Source organism: Mastomys coucha, unplaced genomic scaffold, assembly GCF_008632895.1.
Source record: "Mastomys coucha isolate ucsf_1 unplaced genomic scaffold, UCSF_Mcou_1 pScaffold5, whole genome shotgun sequence".
Taxonomy (NCBI): domain Eukaryota; kingdom Metazoa; phylum Chordata; class Mammalia; order Rodentia; family Muridae; genus Mastomys; species Mastomys coucha.
In genome coordinates this window covers 80,769,714-80,788,050 of record NW_022196911.1, presented here as the reverse complement: position 1 = coordinate 80,788,050, position 18,337 = coordinate 80,769,714, and the positions used below count along the sequence as shown (strand labels likewise).

Here is an 18,337-nt window from a genome sequence, read left to right as displayed (position 1 = left end):
TGGTTTGGCTTGTTTTCTCATTTTAAGGATTCAGAACAATTTTTAAGAGAAACTATAGTCAGAGACTGGAGAGGTAGCTCATTTGATAGAATGTTTCTCTAGAGTTCATAGAGCTCTGAATTCGCTTCCCACCACAGCATTAAAATCTTGTATGGTGGCACACACCTGTTTCCCCAGCATGGATGCTCACCTACTCACCCCAGAAAAGGAACCCACTACAGACAAAAGTAACAATTACACCAAAGTCCAACTTGGCAAACTACTGAGTTTTTTAATGGGATTACTAACAGAGGTATGGGTGAGAGAAACAGGTACTGAATTATACAGCTTTATCAGGGCTAGAAAGTTGTTAAGAGCGCTACTTTCTTCCAGAGGACCCTGGTTCAATTCCCAGTACCCACCTGGTGGCTCTACAGGATCTGCCCTCTTCTGACTTATGGAACTTGCTGCTCAACCTACAAGCAGCTGGGCAGGTCAAAAAAGAAAAAAATCTCTTAGCATTATGGCTGGTCAGGCAATTTTTTGTGGATTTTATACAGCTGGGGTGGGGGCACTTTGAAGATCTGGCACGTTTCAGCTTTATGTGAAGTTTGTTTAACAACCTGAATCTCATGAGCCATCTGCCCACGTCTTGGAGGGAATATGTGTGAGGGTCTTTTGCCAGAATGTGTATGTACATGTGCTATGCTTGCAGTGGCCAAAAGAGGGCATCAGATCTCTTGGACCTAGAATTACAGCTAGTTGTTATATATCATGTGGGTACTGGAAATTAAACCCAGTTCCTCAAAAAGAGTAGCCAGTGCTCTTTCTTAATAGCTGAACCATCTCTTTAGTTCCACAAGGAAAATATTTCAGTTCTGGGGAAATTGCTATCCAATCAGACATGAGGATCAGAACTTCAAAGTTATCTTCAGTTACATAGTGAATTCTGGACCAGCCTGAACTACATGAGACCCTGTCTCAAAAGAAAAAAATCTAGTGCCGGGCAGTGGTGGTGCACACTTTTAATCCTAGCACTTGGGAGGCAGAGACAGGCGGATTTCTGAGTTCGAGGCCAACCTGGTCTACAGAGTGAGTTCCAGGATAGCCAGGGCTACACAGAGAAACCCTGTCTCGAGAAAAACCAAAAAAGAAAAGAAAAAGAAAAAAAATCTAGTTGTATAAATAGTCATTTAATCAAGTTATTGTTGAGAGAGAGAGAGAGAGAGAGAGAGAGAAAGAGGGAGGGAGAAAGAGTGTGTGTGTGTGTCTTGCATTGCTCAAAGACTAGTTTGGATTGTACTTTACCACCACATGTAGACCATGTATGAGTTGTGACTAAGAAGATGTTGTATATCTAAGTGTTCATTGTAAATGCCCTCAGCACAACTCTGGTGTATCCTGTTTCCTCCTCTAATAGGTTGTAGAAGAGCATGAAAGTGTGGAGCAGAGTCGGCGAGCACAAGCTGAGCCCATCAACCTGGACAGCTGTCTCCGTGCCTTCACCAGTGAGGAGGAGCTAGGGGAAAATGAGATGTACTACTGCTCCAAGTGTAAAACTCACTGTTTGGCAACCAAGAAGCTGGACCTCTGGAGGCTTCCTCCAGTCCTGGTATGTTAATAGCCCTATGTCTATGCGAAGAATCTAGTGTGAGTTAGAGGAGTCATTAGCAGGATTTCAGGGCTATTTTTGAGGATAAGATATTTCCTATAGCTGTATTTAGAAACTTTTTCTACCTGGGTATGGTGGCACATGCCCTTAATCCCAGAATTTGAGAGGCTGAGACAGAAGGATCACCAAAAACTTAAGGCAAGCCTAGGCAGGCTACATAGTGAGTTCCAAGCTAACCTAGACAAAGTAAGGCCCTGATTCCAAAAAGAAAGAAAGTGAGGTTAGGGGCTTATAAAAATATCCTGAAGTAATTGTCTTCTCCAAGGCTTCCTTGTCTGCTAGCCTAGGCCTAGTTCTAGAGGCTTCTAGCCTCTGTTCAGTCTTATTTGGGCTGAGAATGTTTTCAGCCTCTGAGGTAACTGCTCAATAAGCTCACCCTTCCTAGTTCTTTCTGAGCTCTGCCTAGCTGGTTCACCTCAGCTGAACGTTCTGGCTCATTCTCATTCTCTAGCTCATATCTCTCTTCAACCTGTCTCTATACACTGGTCCTGGTAAAACTGCCTTCTGCTCCCCATCTCTGCACTACTCTCTTAAGTAGCTTCCCTTTTCTTTTTGACAGTTGAGCATATCCTATTCTGTTAAATCTTTTTTGATTCATCATATTTTCTGCCTCTCAATTAAACATCACTTTCAAATATGGGTGCTTCCTTCTCCAAACTAACTTTACTTTCATTATTTTGAATTAAGGATGTGTATGTATTCCAAGCAGGTAGATTAAAGGTGTGTCATTACAGCTTGAGTACACAGACGTACAAGGTCTTTTGATTTGATCCTTTGCCAGAGTAGCCATGTTGCTCTATTAAAATTCCTCTACAGACAGAATCTTACTGTGTAGTCCTGGCTGGCCTCAAACTAAGAGATCCAGTGCTTCTACGTCCGTAGTACTGGGATTAAAGGTGTGCACTACCACAGCCTGTTCCAGTATTAGGAAGTTTTCTATTTATTTATTTTTATATGTATGGATGTTTTTGCCTGCATGTCCATGCACCAACTACATCATACGCGTACAGTGCCCCCAAAGGCAAGAAGAGGGCGTTCAGTACTCTGAAAATGGGTATATAGAGGGTTGTTAAGTTACCACATGGGCACTGGGAACCAAACCTGGTTCTTCCTCAATCTCTGAGCCTTTTCTCCAGCCCCAGTACTCCTAGTATTTTGTGAACATAATAGCCTCCCAAGAATGAATATATAAGAAATTGATGACATTCATTTGGCTAGCTCCTAAAATGAAAACTGAAAGCAAGGAAGGCACAGGCATGGGCAGACCTAGGAACCTAGTAGATGAGAAAGCGGGAATTTTTTAAATATAAGGTATGGTTAATATGCAGCTAAATGCTTAGATTTTTGAATGTCAGGCTTGATGACTTTGCCAATTGCATATATGCGTATAACAATGACATAATTCAAGGAATGATAGCATTTATTTAAAACATATATTTGAAATTGTTAACAAAGCACAAATTGTTACATGTTCTTCAGAACCCTTGAATGTTCCTACCTTTTCTTCTTCAGATTATTCACCTTAAACGATTTCAGTTTGTAAATGGACGGTGGATAAAATCACAGAAAATTGTTAAATTTCCTCGTGAAAGTTTTGACCCAAGTGCTTTTTTAGTACCAAGAGACCCAACTCTTTGCCAGCATAAACCTCTCACACCTCTGGGGGATGACTTCTCTGAGCTAAGGATCCCAGCAGGAGATGTGAAGAGCTCAGCAGGGGAGGAGGATGTGCACCTGAGCAAGAGCCCATCTTCACTCAGTGCAAACATCACCAGTAGCCCAAAAGGTAAGGGGAAGACTTTCATCTGTATTTCAACATTATTACTTTGAGCACAAGATAACAGCCTCCTTAATCTATATTCTCATATGTCATTCATAAAATGGAGAAAATACCAAGTTACAGCGAGGATGTGAAATACCAGTAGTGATGCTCTAACTCACAAACCAGTCTCATAGTTTAAGTTTTAAAGATTTATTTATTTTATGTATATGAGTACACTATCACTGTCTTCAGACACACCAGAAGAGGTCATCAGGTCTTATTACAGATGGTTGTAAGCCACCTTGTGGTTGCTGGGAATTGAACTCAGGACCTCTGGAAGAGCAGCCAGTGCTCTTAACTGCTGAGCACTGGCTCAGCCCCTGGAAATTTTACATTTCAAGCCAGCTAGACTACATATATTCTATCTTCAAAAATGTAGATAAGAGGGGCTGGTGAGATGGCTCAGCGGGTAAGAGCACTTGATTGTTCTTCTAAAGGTCATGAGTTCAAATACCAGCAACCACATGGTGGCTCACAACCACCCATAATGAGATCTGACGCCCTCTTCTGGTGCATCTGAAGACAGCTACAGTGAATTACGCCGGAGAGAGTGGGACTGGCAGAGGTCCTGAGTTCAATTCCCAGCAGCCACACACATGATGGCTCACAGCCATCCATACAGCTACAGTGTACTCATACACATAGAATAAATAAAATAAATCTTTTTAAAAAAAATGTAGATAAGAGCCAGCAAAATGGCTCAGTGGATAAAGATACTTAAGCTCAGTCCCCAGAGCCACATGGTAGGAAAGAACAAGTTCTTTAAGTTGTCCTTTGACCACAAATAAGCACTACAGTATGTGTGCACATAATAATAAATATAAATATATACACACACATATATATACTTAGATGTATAGTTAGTTACCTTACATATGTGATTTTTTATGTATATAAATAAGTAAATTGCTGTGTTAATAACTTATAATAATTATAAAATCATACAAAAGAAACCTATGTTTTAGTACAGATGCAGTTTTGTTTTGGGGGGATGTTCCTGTTGTTAGCTTGTTTGGTTTTAGTTTTCAAGACAGGGTTTCTTTGTGTCCCATAACTCAACTCAGGTTGGCCAGGCTAACCTTGAAATCAGAGATCCATCTGCCTCTGCCTCCTGAGAGCTGGGATTATGGATGTACACCACCACTGCCTGGCACAATTGCCTGTTTTTTTATTTTTTTATTTAGTCTGATTTGTAGTTATCTGGATCTTGTGGGACCCACAGATGAAGACTAAGCATGTATGATTCTTTTTACCATCTCTCACTAACTACAGCTCCAACCCACTATGGGAAACTTTATTGTCATTCTACCAAAAATACACAGTGGAATAAGGGACAATTTCACATAGTTAAACTACCCTTTTCATTTTTTTTTCTTTTGGGTTTTTTGAGACAGGGTTTCTCTGTGTAGCCCTGGCTGTCCTGGTACTCACTCTGTAGACCAGGCTGGCCTCGGACTCACAGAGATGCACCTGCTTCTGCCTCCTGAGTGCTGGGATTAAAGGAGTGCTCCACCACTGCCCTGCTCCTTTTAATCTTTTTTTAATCTTAATCTAAGGAAAAGGTGGCTGAGTATTGTGTAGTTTTAGTTCCTCGGAGTTTTTATATGGTCTGGTGGTTTTTTTTTTGTTTTTGTTTTTGTTTTTTTTCCTCTTCTTTAATTTTGCTAGGTATTGAACCCAGGATTTCATACATGCTAGACAGGGCTTTACCACTTGAATACCTCTCCAGCCATTTTTTATTTTTATTTTGAGATAGTATTTCACTAAGTATCCTGAACAGAACCCAGCTTAACATTGTCTAGACTGACCTTTAATTTAAATCCTCTTTCTTGCACCTCTTGAGTAGCTGGAGTCACAGGCATGTGCCACCAGGTCTTGACCTCAGTTTTCATCTCTAACATGAGAAGTAGTTACAAGTAAATTGTATATAGATTCTAAGGGTCCTTGGTAATTTGTTTTTCTTTGTTTTGGTTTTTGCTTTTTGAAATAGGATTTTGCTATGGTGGTACAAGTTGGCCTGGAACTCACTGTGTAGCCCAGGCTGTCCTGGAACCCAGAGTCCATCTGCTTTAGTTTCCTGAGTATCACAGATATATGCCACCACATCCAATATAAGAATGTATTTATAAAATTCATTGTTTTGAGCTGAATGTGACATAAATCACCTTTCTGTGAGTTTATAATTCCTATAATGTATTTTACTCTTTTGCTGCTGCCTATTTGATTAGCCTTTTTTTTTTTTTTTTTCTTTTTTTGAGACAGGGTTTCTCCATGTAGCCCTGGCTGTCCTGGTACTCACTTTGTAGACCAGGCCGGCCTCGAACTCAGAAATCCATCTGCCTCTGCCTCCCAAGTGCTGGGATTAAAGGTGTGCGCCACCACCTCCCGGCTGATTAGCTGTTCTTATTAAGGTTCTCTAGAGGGATTAGAACAGCTTATTAGGCTGTGGTCCACCTACCACACCAATGGATGTCTACTGATGGAGGGTCCAGGAATCAGTTGTTCAGACTGAGAGACAAGATGTCTCAGCTGGTCTTCTGGTGTTTCTTTGGAAACACCAGAATTCCAAAGGAGTAGGCACTAATGCCAGTGAAGGAGTAGACATGCCATCATGAGCAAGAGCAAACAGGCAAAGAACGAAAGCTTTCTTCTTCCATGTCCTTTATATACATTGCCAGCAGAAGGTGTAGCCCAGATTAAAAGTGCATTTTGCCACCTCAAAAGATGTTACACAACTTTAATTCTGCCACTCTGAAGGGAGAGGCAGGTGGATCTCAGAGTTCTAGGCTATCCTGGTTTACAGAGCATGTTCCAGAATGGCCGGGACTATACAGAGTCTTAAATTTTATATATACAGGCTAAAATAAATACAGGCTATCTCAAAAAAGAAAGAACAAGTTCGAGGCTAGCCTGGTCTACAGAGTGAGTTCCAGGACAGCCAGGACTATACAGAGAAACCCTGTCTCGAAACCCACCCACCCCCCAAAAAAGAAAAGGAAAAACTGAAAATATGGATTAAAGGTTATCTTCCAACCTCAAAAGATCTAAATTAAATCAGTTTTAAAAGCAGTGCATGCCTTTAGTCCCTGCACTCTGGAGGCAGAGGTAGGCAGATCTCTCAAGTTTTAGACTAGCCTGGTCTACAGAGTAACTTCCAGGACAACCAGGGCTATACAGAGAAACCCTGTCTGTGGGGATTAAAAAAATTAATATAGGTAATTTAAAAAAAGTTCTTATAGATGTTCACTTCAGTTTTAGTAAATTTCAGATGTAGTCACGTTTACAACCAAGAGAGGAGTTCTGTAGTAGGAGTAAGAGAGGGCAGCCAACACTCCTGTCTTCCTGTGTACACTAAGGAAGCTTCAGAGTTAGCGTTTGGCATCACACTTAACTTGTGGCATTTGTGTAACCACCAGCGGCCACACATATGAATGGGTTTTCTGGAATGGGAGTCAAGGCCCGAATAATTTGGGGTACCAAAAATGTGGAGTTTGTAAAAATTAGACCAACACATGGTGTGTTTTCAGTCCACCATCTTTCATTGAATTCACTTTGTTACAAGCAAACAGGTAGATAAGTAAAGCAAAAGCCCTCCCCCAAGTTTGTCAGCAACTTGGCCCAATCAGCACCTTCATCTTCAGTTTCTGGAGGCGGGACTTCCAGCATAACTGGAACTTGGAGAGAGGCGTGGCAGTTAGCAGGAGGTGGGCAGAGAGGCGTGGCTATCTGTGGAAAGGCGGGGTCTGAAGAATCAGCCCTCAGCTGTAGGAAGGTCACATTTCCTCCCTTTTTATTTAGAATATAGCAGGATAAAGGCATACTCATACATCACAGTCCTGCACGGGAATTTTCATGGTGCTTTGATGATTATCACCTGTAGTATAATATCTACTGGCAAATCTCTTTACCAGTCATAGGAAATCATGTGCAGCTAGTTTGAATTCTACAAACTGGGCTAATTTCGTGTGTTTTTTTTTTAAAAAAAAAACACACAGCCACTTGGCACATGACTGTCTTAAGTGGAGACTGACAGAGACCTAGCTCACTGAACGTGGCTTTTCAGAATGCACCCTCTTCCCATGCACACAGTGTCCAGACATGCCTTTAATCGCCTGCAAAGTCCATGAGCTGCCACAGTCTCTGATAAAACGCCTTCTCTGAAGTTCTCATGAAGCAGTGCTGGTGTGCTGATGAGCAGCTGGGTATATACACCTAATTGAGTTGTAAAATAGCAGCTCCCAAGCTAGGAGCCTTTTCAACAGCTTCACCTCGAGAATAGGCCTTCAATTCAGTTGTCAATAAATAACTTCCAGGCTAGAAGCTCCGAGATTGAGCTAAAGTGTCTTTGCCCTCCGAGACTGAGCTTGCTTGAGACAAAAACTCAAAATTTTAAAAGTAACATTATCTTGAGGATGTTCAGGCACTTTAGTTGCAAATTAGCAATGTTTAGGCCCAAGGCTTGGCCTCTAGGTATAGAGGTAAGCCGCTGTTAACTCTTAGAAAAAAGGTGGAGGCTATTTTAGCCAAGTAAACTTTATTGGCTAATAAAATGTTTAGCCAATATTTTTAGTATAAAAACATGTTTATTAAAAAGATTTTGGATCTGTATCCACTTGACAAATCAATGTTTCAGGCAGCCATTGTGTTCCAACACAAACGAAGCCTCTTCCCCAGATTAGAGTGGGGCTAAGATCATGTGTTAGTAAGTGGAGTGACGCGCCATTTCATGGCATAAAAATTGAAAATGTGTGGATGCCAATGGCGATCCGCAGCAGACTGACCTTTAGCATCAGACTGCAAAAAAGATATATATGTATTTTTAAGCAAGCAAAAACAAAATATGCCTTTTAAAACAAGCAAAAAGCAATGAATGCCTTAAAACAGGCAAAAAATGAGATATGCTTTTGAAGGTAACTTTGGAGTGGAGTGCATAGTCCTCCTCCTTTTATTATTAAAAAATCAAATTCTCGAAGTGCGAAGTGCACATTGAGTAAATTATTGTTTCTGAGAATTATAAATTATCTCAGTAATATGGGTAACATTAAATTGTTGACAAAATGTAGTAAATGCTTGACTGTAATAGTCAGTTCTATAATCTGTTTTAATCTGATTAGGAACATTAAATATAGAAATATAGGCAATAACCAATTAATATTCACAAGCTCTGTAGTAGGGAGTAAGAGAGGGCAGCCAACATTCCTGTCTTCCTATGTACACTAAGGAAGCTTCAGAGTTAGTGTTTGGCATCAAACTTAACAACTCTCTCTCTTTCACAGGTTCACCTTCTTCATCAAGAAAAAGTGGAGCCAGCTGTCCTTCCAGCAAAAATAGCAGCCCTAACAGCAGCCCACGGACCTTGGGGAGGAACAAAGGGAGGCTCCGGCTGCCTCAAATTGGCAGCAAAAATAAATTGTCCAATAGTAAGGAGAATTTGGATGCCAGCAAAGAGAATGGGGCTGGGCAGATCTGTGAACTAGCCGACACCTTGAACCGAGGACATGTGTTGGGGGGCAGCCAGCCTGAGCTGGCCACTCCTCTGGATCACGAGATCACTCTGGCTAATGGATTTCTTTATGAGCATGAGGCATGTGGCAATGGCTATAGCAGTGGTCAGCTTGGAAACCATAGTGAAGAGGACAGCACTGATGACCAAAGAGAGGAGACACACAGTAAACCTATTTACAATCTATATGCAATTTCGGTAAGTGATTTGTTACATAGATTTCAACAAATATTTCTCAAGCTGGGCATGGTGACACATGCTTTTAATCCCAGCACTTGAGAGGCAGAGGCAGGCAGCTCTCTAAATTCAAGAACAACCAAGGATATACTGAGAAACTCTGTCTTGAAAAAACAAAAAACGGGGACTGGGGAGATGGCTCAGCAGTTAAGAGCACTGGCTGCTCTTCCAGGGTCCTGAGTTCAATTCCCAGCAACAATATGGTGGCTCATAACCACTTGTAATGAGATCTGACACCTTCTTCTGATATGTCTTAAGACAGCTGCATTGTACTCATATATATTAAATAAATAAATAAATAAATAAATAAATAAATATTTTCAAAAAAAATCTTTTAAAAAAGATACTGTCTTTTAGGAAAAATAATTGTGAAATAGGATTTGTTTTTTGAAAAATTAGGTGATTATAAACATTTTTTCCTTACTACCTAGGTGGTCATCTTGCTTAGATTTTAGCACTGTGCCCTGGATGAATACTAACACCACCACTCTCTTCTTTTTTTAGTGCCATTCAGGAATTCTGGGTGGGGGCCATTACGTCACTTATGCCAAAAACCCAAACTGCAAGTGGTACTGTTACAATGACAGTAGCTGTAAGGTAAATATTCTCAATCTTTAAATGAAAGTTAGAAACAGAATGTCAACAATTGGGGAACATAATTGAAATAATAGCCCTTCCACTGAGCAGGAAATAGTGTCTGTCTGAAGGAGGTCTCTACATAGATGCTGTTCAGTGTTAAGGAGGCAGGGGTGATGGCAAAACTAGGGATGAAGGTGCTGTATAATGAGAAATTGAATCTTCTGGGTTTGAGTTGGTTATATCCTGTCATCTAGGTGTGTGTCTCCTTATGCTAACCATAAAACCCAGGGCAACAGGCTAGGAAAGCACTTACACTAAAGACTTGAACTCTGCAACACTGACTTTTTTTTTTAACCATTAGAATTTGATGGGGTTTGTTGGATATGGTGGTTACCCCTTTGATGGAAGTGGAGGCAGGAGGATCAGGAGTTCAATCAAGGTCATGTTCCTCTACCTAAATGAGTCTAAGGCCACTCTGGGCTACATGAGACTGTAGCAAAAAAAAAAAACCTCTTTCTCTCACTCACCAAAAAAATAATAATTTGATGAGGTTTATAGCATTCCTTTTCCTATGATTAGAATATTTTCCAAAAAAAAAAAAAAAGGTTGAAAGTAATGATTGTGTTTTGAGGGCAGGTGTGAGACAGTTGATTCAAGCAGTCAGTCAGTCTAGACTTAACTTAGAGTTGGCCTTCCTTGACGGCACTGGGAGCCCACACAGGCTTGTTGTTAAAGGCATTTCTTGTCCTTTTAGGAGCTTCACCCTGATGAGATAGACACCGACTCTGCCTACATTCTTTTCTATGAGCAGCAGGGGATAGACTGTGCACAGTTTCTGCCAAAGACAGATGGCAAGAAGATGGCGGACACGAGCAGCATGGACGAAGACTTTGAGTCTGACTACAAGAAGTACTGTGTGCTACAGTAAAGCTACACTTGGGCTGCTAGCTGGGCTGCTGGAAGGGAGGTGACTCCTTGTAGCTGGCATTTGGCAGAATCATCCCTGAAAAGCAGGCTAAGTGTAGTTATTTTATCCTGTGACCTGAAGCACAAAATAAAAGTCCTAATTGAAATAGCAGTCAACTTTAAGAATAGTAATAATTTTGTTTTGAAGTCTCTCACAAGCTGTCTGGTAGAGAACTTTCAGGCAGACCCCACCATTAGCCTGTAAACAAGAGGGTTTGGCACCAATCACCTGGGACCAATTAAGAATATAATTGTGCTTGTCCAAATAATGAACAAACTTGTAGTGAGTATAGAGTTTACCAATAATCATAACAGGATACTAAGGATTTCCTTGGAATCAAAGTTTAAAAAACAACAATAAAAACCATAATACAGTAATGTTGTCTGGGGACGACATGATATGCTACCTCCTTTTTCCTGACGTTTCATTCCGTTGTGTTGACAAATGGAGAAAGCAAGACCATGCAGGAGTGCAGACAGTTCTTAGATATGGACACAAGGAGTTTTCAGGATTTTTGAACTATTACCCCGATCTTTCTGTCCTTTTTTTGCTTTTTGTTCTTGTGGGGTTTGTGTTTGAAACTGATTGGTGGAAGAGGCATATGATAGTCGGTCTGAACCAAAGTCTCTGAAGACTACGTGCCTTCTACCCAGACTCAGTTCTGAGACCCAGGAGAAAGCAAAGGCAGCTCAGATGGCCCTGCTGCAGAGGCGCACTGCTGGGTGTGGCAGCCGCACAGGGTTTGCACCAGAGGCCCGAGCAGATGTTGCACAAAGAGCTTCTAGGAAAGTAGGTGGCTACAAAGCCAGCCGTGCTTCCTGGCAGTGGTGGGATTTTTTTCCCTTTGTTTCTCATTTTGCACTTTAAAAGAGAGAACACATGCAAACAATTGTGCTTGTACTTTAATGGCTCTAAGGGCTATAAAATTTAAAATCAAAAATACATCCAACATTAATAGTTCTAAGAATTGTTGAAGAAACAGCTGGATTTAGAAAGCAAACTCTAGTTGCTTGCCTATCTGTTCTTTACCAACTTTCTTTGTTTTTGCACTAGTCATCAAAAATTTTTTTTCTAACTATTCAAAACTGGAACAAAAGTATAAATGTTATTTATTTCTGGCAGCATTTTTCCCTGTGTTGTGTTTTTGTTTTAATATATAGTTAAAGGAAAATTTCACCTTATTTTTGGTCCATTAAAAAAATTCATCAAGACCCTGGGAGTTGATTCTCGCTTGTTGTCAGATCCTCTTACCCACTTCCTCACGAGAGTAAATACCAGTGCAGTTAGTGTTCATGTTGTGAGAGCTGAGACCAGGAGCTGCCTAGTTCTCAGCACACTTGGAGCAGTTGTCTTAAACAGCTGCCTAGGTTGACCCCCTTTCCAGAAGAGTGAGTATACTTAAAAGGAAGGAGTGGCCTAAAGGAGTGATGCATATGTCGTAGATTCAAGGTTTTCACTGTATGAAATCATCTAGTCCTGCCTGGACAAGTCCCATGAAAAAGTAGAAGATTTTCAATAATTTCCTTACAGATGTTTTAGTTGAGCAGGTAGCACAATCTACTAATGTTGTTTGATCTGTGTTTGTTAAATTGGTTGTAATTAATTTTTTAATTCAAGAACTAGCAGAAAATTTATTAAATTAACTATTAACTACATTCACCTTGTAAATTTCTGTATAAAACTTGTTGACAATGCACTGACTTTAGGAAGACATTAATGTACATAGAGTGTAAATAAGATAGTGTTGATGTACTGAAATATGAATTGTATAAAAAGTATTGGTCATTGTATATGGCGTGTACCTGTTTATCTGTAACTATTACCCAAACAAATTAAATACTGCAGATGTCCAATGTGGTTTTTCCTTGTACAAGTAAACACAAAAAGTCTGTCTCTTCAGCCTTTCTCTCTGTGATCCTGTTTTAATTCTTCTGTATGCATAATATCAATCCCGTTTACACAGAGGATGTTTCACTTTAGAGGGGATAGAAACTGTTGCAGTATGAGGAACCTGCGGTCGCCAGGTGAATTTAAATATGGCTCACATTCACAGGGTCTAGAGCTGGTATAAACTGAAAATTCATGAGAGATAGTTTTCATACTAATCAAGATATAAGATGAAGAAATTTTCCATTTGTATAATACCTTGAAATGGTCCTAATTGTGGGGACAGGGGTTAGAGCACTAAGAAACTAAAAATGTCCCTGGTTGTTTTTTCTTAAGATTTCTTTTATTACTGGTCATGGTGGCTCATGCTTTTAGTCCCAGCCCTGGGGAAGCAGAGGCAGGCGATCTGTGTGAGTTCAAGGCCAGCTTGGTCTACACAAAGTAAGTTCCAGGACAGCCATGTCTACACAGAGAAACTCTGTCTTAAAACCCTCCCAAATAATAACTTTGTTTTGTTTTGTTTTGTTTTGTCTTGTTTATGTGTCTGTCTGAGATGTGTATGGTTGTCCAAGGGAGCCAGAAAGAGCTTTTGGTTTCCCTGGAGTAGAGGTTAATGAGCCGCTGAGAGATGCTGGAAATCAAGCCCCAGTCCCTCTGAAAGAGCAGCAAGTGTTTTAACCACTGAGTCAACATTCCAGAACCATAAGACTTATTTTATGTTTAATTATGTGTACTTGTGTGTATATATATAAGATATGCATGTCTGAGTGCCCAAATAAAAGGTAAATTTTATTTACCTTTAAAATTTAAGTATCAAATACTCAAGTTTACAGGAAGTAAACTACATAAATTTCATGTAAATACTCAGTGAAAAGGCCGTCTCTGTGAGATTTGGTTTGTTTTGCAGGGAGGTTTGGAGTTTCTGTTGTTTTGCTTTTGTTTTGGGGTTGGGTTTTTTTGTTGTTGTTTCTGTTTTTTAAGCCTTAACTATATTGGCATTAAAAAAAATTTAATGAGCCAGGCAGTGGTGGCGCACAACCTTAATTCCAGCACCTGGGAGGCAGAGGCTGGCGGATTTCTGAGTTCAAGGCCAGCCTGGCCTGCAGAGTGAGTTCCAGGACAGCCAGGGCTATATAGAGAAACCCTGTCCTGAAAAACCAAAACAAAAAGAAAATTTAATGACTCTCAGCTCACATTCTTCAGAAATAGGCATACATATTAAACATAGACGTGAAGTGTTGAATCAGTAGCAACTGCACTTTAAAGAGCAAACAGGAAGTAGATCTCAGAAAGCCCTAAAAATGAGCACAGCTTTTCAAGTACCAGTCTGCATTCCCAGTCTTAAAGGCCTGGCAGGGGCCAGTGAGTGCAGCAGGCTCTGCCCTAGCTTCAGAGCATCCTCATTTAGAAGGCCTCTGGCTCTGAGGAGACTCTCCACCACTTGGTGGTATTACTTAATATTTTTTCCTTCCTTGCAACCTCCTTGAATTAGAGCAAGTAATTAATTGACTTGTCATGTTGTCTCTGGCTACTTTTTAAACATTATTACATAATGTATTATTGGGGCAGGATGTACACATGAGGAGATCAGAGTATAGTTTGCAAGATTTGGTTTTTTCCTTTGACCCTTTGGGTCCAAGGGGGATTGAACTCAGTTAAACTTTGGTGGCAAGGGTCTTTACTGAACCACCTTGCCACTGCTCTCTACCCACTCCCCATCTCACCCCTGCCCAGCTACTTTAAAGGTTGACTAGAGTGAGCCAGGATGTACAACTTGAGAAACAGGGATCTCAGTATTACCTGATAATGTACCAGTAGGTTCCTTAATGTTTATGTCATAAAGTCATAAATGCCATTCCTCCAGAGAAACCCTGTCTTGAAAACAAATAAACAAACAAAAAGAAAAAATGCCATTCCTCTGTAGTCAGAGACCTATCTACAGCAAATCAACTAAAAGAAGCCATCTTTAGGTCTGCTGACCAGTAGGAGGCAAATGGAAGATGTACAGGAGACATAAATTCAGCCCTGTAGAAATCAAGTCAGCAGATGGTCTGGTCATGGGTGAGATGAAAAGCAATAGAACCTAAAATTCATGTGTGTGTGTGTGTGTGTGTGTGTGTGTGTGTAACTCCATCTGATTGTTGTGGAAGAACATGGGTTTAAAAAAAAATCAGAAATCCAGACCTTAATGTAAAATACTCCATTTAGAAATGACAAGCTGAGGGGGGCTGGAGAGATGGCTCAGCAGTTGCCCCTCTAGAGGTCCTGAGTTCATTTCCCAGCAACCATACTGTGGCTCACAACCTTTTGTAATGAGATCCAATGTCCTCTTCTAGTGTGTCTGAAGACAGATATATCTTAAGAGGGAGGGATAGCCAGTAATCCCAGCTCAAGTTTGAGGCTAACATGGGCTATTATATAGCAAGGTTCTGTGACAGACAGCCTGGGCTATGTAGAGAGAACCAAGTACTTGCCAGTACCTTAGGAGCCCGAGGCAAGTCTGTGAGTTTAAATTCTTGTGAGTTTAAGGCAAGTCTGGCCTATGTGAGTGCCTGTCAGCCAGGGATACAAAGCGAGACCCTATCTCTAAAATTTTCTTAAATACTGTGATGACTCATCCTCTGGTCTAGTACTTGGAAAGTTGAAAAAGGATCTTTTGAGCACTGGAGTTCAAGACCCTAATGTCAAAAGCCATTTATAGTTTTAATTTTTGGGTGGAGCTGAGACAGTTTATCTACATTGCCCTGGCTATCCTAGAACTTGCTATGTAGACCAGACTGGCTTTGAACTCAGAAACACTTTATTTCTGAAAGTTATTGAGAAAAATAAGTCATGTATGTAGAGTAGGATAAAAATATCCTTCACTCACTTAAGGAAACAACATTGGTACCATATGATAGTTGTCAGGTTTATCACCAATTGACAGGTATGTGCTAAACAACACGTGAGGACTTATTTATAGAGTGTGGTGCTGGGTTCTCTGGGTGCAGTGGTTCCTAGCCAGGGCATCATCATCATCGTTACAAGAGTCAGGAGCTTGATAAAACCACTGACCCAAGTCCCCATTCACCAGTGTCATCCCTTCTGTGTTTCTGGCCTCCTGACACACAACCTTATAAGCCTGTCTTCTAGATGTCCAGGGATCTGGACTTTTTTTGTTTGTTTGTTTGTTTTGTTTTGTTTTGTTTTTCAAGACAGGGTTTCTCCATATAGTCCTGGAACTCACTCTGGGGACTTTTTTTTTCTCTCTCTCTCTCTCTCTGTGTAGCCTTGGCTGTCCTGGAACTCACTCTGTAGACCAGGCTGGCCTCCAACTCAGAAATCCGCCTGCCTCTGCCTCCCAAGTGCCAGGATTAAAGGCGTGCGCCACCACCGCCAGGCAGATCTGGACTTTTAATACATTCCCCAGAGGAGAATCTTTTGCAACCAGTTTGTAATGGTCTGCAGGCTGGTCATTTATGGAAACCACTACCCCAAGAAACGAGTCATCTCTTCAGTCCACCTGGGGAAAAAAACGACAGAGATGCTTCAGGTACATATGGAAGGAGGAGTAAGAGCAAGTAACCAAGACAAAATGGCTGTAGTGAAGTGCTGACCTTATGAAGTACTGACTCAGCTTCAGACAGTAGGCTGTTGACAGTGCTTAGGGGAAGGCTAAGTGGAAAAGAGAAGCAAGTGTACTGTGGGGAAGGGTCAGGATTACATGTTTGAGAATCAGCACCTCAGACAGATAATCTATGAACAGCTAGCTGTTTGAGCTAAATTGAAGGCACTTGAGTGTAGATCACCAGAAGGTAAGAACTAGGATCTGAAGGCCTTTAAGGGTCAGACCGGTTGAAATGAAGGCAATTCACATTGCTGAATATTTTGGCATGGCTAGGAAATACTTCCTTATTTCATATGATTTGCTGTAATTTTCTTTCTCATGTACACAGTGCTTTTGCTAGTTTCTGTCTGTCTCTGTTTCTCTCTCCCTCCTCCATCCTTGGAGATGGAATCCATCTTGCACACACTACAAAGCACTCTTACCACTGAGTCACACCTCCAGCCTTAGAAATGTCTCTTGGTAACAAGCTTTTCATCTTCCTACAAGACCAAGAGGAACTCATCACTGAACACTTGCGGTACTCCAAGGAAGCCTTGTGTAAGCAGAGGCAAGTAGAAAATGAGATCAGACAAAGGGAAGGAAAGCAAGGAAGGGTGTCGGCATGCCAATGAGAGGAGCCTCGTCATAACCAAGTGTGGCCCAGAAGGATGCCTGGCCGTCACTAGGTCTCCAAAGTAATGTCCCTTGCTGAATTGCTAAAGTACCCTGTCAACTAAAATTGCAAATTAGGCAAGGAGAAACTTCATATTGGAGATGAGAAATGGAGTAGGTTTTACGCCTGTCTTCAGAGGCTGCTGAAGCCCCAGGTTCAGTGCTAGATTGCTGTGAAACTCCAGGCCATGCTCTGCACCTTACAGACGGGTCACTTTCCTCTGTACTTCATGTCCCCTTGGGAATAATGATGATGTACTAGATCATAGATTATCCATCTTTACTTTTGAGACCGCATCAGAACTGGATCCTCTCCTCCATATCATAACTGCTCAGGTTGGGATTGCTCAGGTGGGAAGTAGGTACTGCCTGAACATGAGATCAAATGTCATTAAAGCACCTTTCACCCCCTAAGTGTGCATGAAACCTATGGTGCAGGACTCCAGCAACCTTGAGGAGGTGCTAGCTCCCAGAGTTGGAGTGGCTTCCTGCAAGAGACTTGTGAAGCTCTCAAGTGAGGCCTAGGAAACACCTTGGTAGCTCAGTGGGCTTTGCAGAGGCCATTTTGCTTTTTTCAATTAGGTTATGGGCAAGAGAGGAAGAGCAACCAGCGTGAAACCATGGCTGAATGTGACAGGGCAGAATAATTGCAACCAGCTATAGGTCTGCAACTGCACAATGTTGTTGCTGAAGGCCAGATAAATCTCTTACTATGGAGATGCAGGTAGTACCTGGAGCAGCCTGCTGCCTGGCAGCTGTCCTAGGGACAGGGCACCTGTAAATAACCAGCCCATGACCTGTGCCCTTTAACTGTGCCAGCTGGAGAAAGTCCCTGCTGCCGCGCCTTGTTTGCAGAGCTTGCTGCAGCTTGGAACTGCAAATAAACATCATCTCATTTTTTTTTTTTTAAAGAAATTACTTTGGACCTTGAAGGTAGTCCTCCTGAGCCTAGAACTGGGAGGAAGTGTGCTACTTATCTTTTGTCAACTTGACACTGGCTAGAATCATCTGGGGGGAAGGATGACACAATTGAGAGTATGCCTCCATCCGACTGGCCTGTAGGCATGTTTAATGGTTGATGGAGAAGGACCTAATCCACTGAGAGCAGTGCCAACTCTTGGGAAGACAGTCCTGAGTTACATAGCAAAAGCAAAATGTGTGAGTCTTGGAAAGCAAGCCAGTAAGGAGCAGTCCTCAATGATCCTTCCCCTGGCTTCTCTTGGTGACCTTGAACTCCTGATCCTTCGGCTCTACCTACAGAGTGCTGGGATTACAAGCAGGCACCACCATGTCTGGATTATGCAGTGCTGAGGTTCAGGGCTTCCCTGATGCCAGGGCTTCCTGCATGCTAAGTAAGCACTCTACCCACTGAACTGCATCTCCAGGCCATATTTAGAAGATCTATTTGCATATGCTATGTGTGTTCCACTGGC

General features: G+C 41.5%; 1 protein-coding gene across 3 annotated transcripts in view; it reads left to right on the top strand.

Annotated features, from left to right (window-relative positions):
* Positions 1 to 12,612, top strand: part of Usp32 (ubiquitin specific peptidase 32) — a 173,631-nt gene extending 161,019 nt beyond the window's left edge. For all 3 annotated transcript variants that reach the window (XM_031354297.1, XM_031354296.1, XM_031354295.1), the window contains exons 30-34: positions 1,400 to 1,591; positions 3,164 to 3,437; positions 8,750 to 9,174; positions 9,718 to 9,810; positions 10,547 to 12,612. In XM_031354297.1, the coding sequence (XP_031210157.1) occupies positions 1,400 to 1,591; positions 3,164 to 3,437; positions 8,750 to 9,174; positions 9,718 to 9,810; positions 10,547 to 10,720 (1,158 nt within the window). In that variant the 3' untranslated portion in view covers positions 10,721 to 12,612. The remainder of the gene's footprint in view (positions 1 to 1,399; positions 1,592 to 3,163; positions 3,438 to 8,749; positions 9,175 to 9,717; positions 9,811 to 10,546) is intronic.
* The last annotated feature ends 5,725 nt before the right edge of the window (positions 12,613 to 18,337 follow it).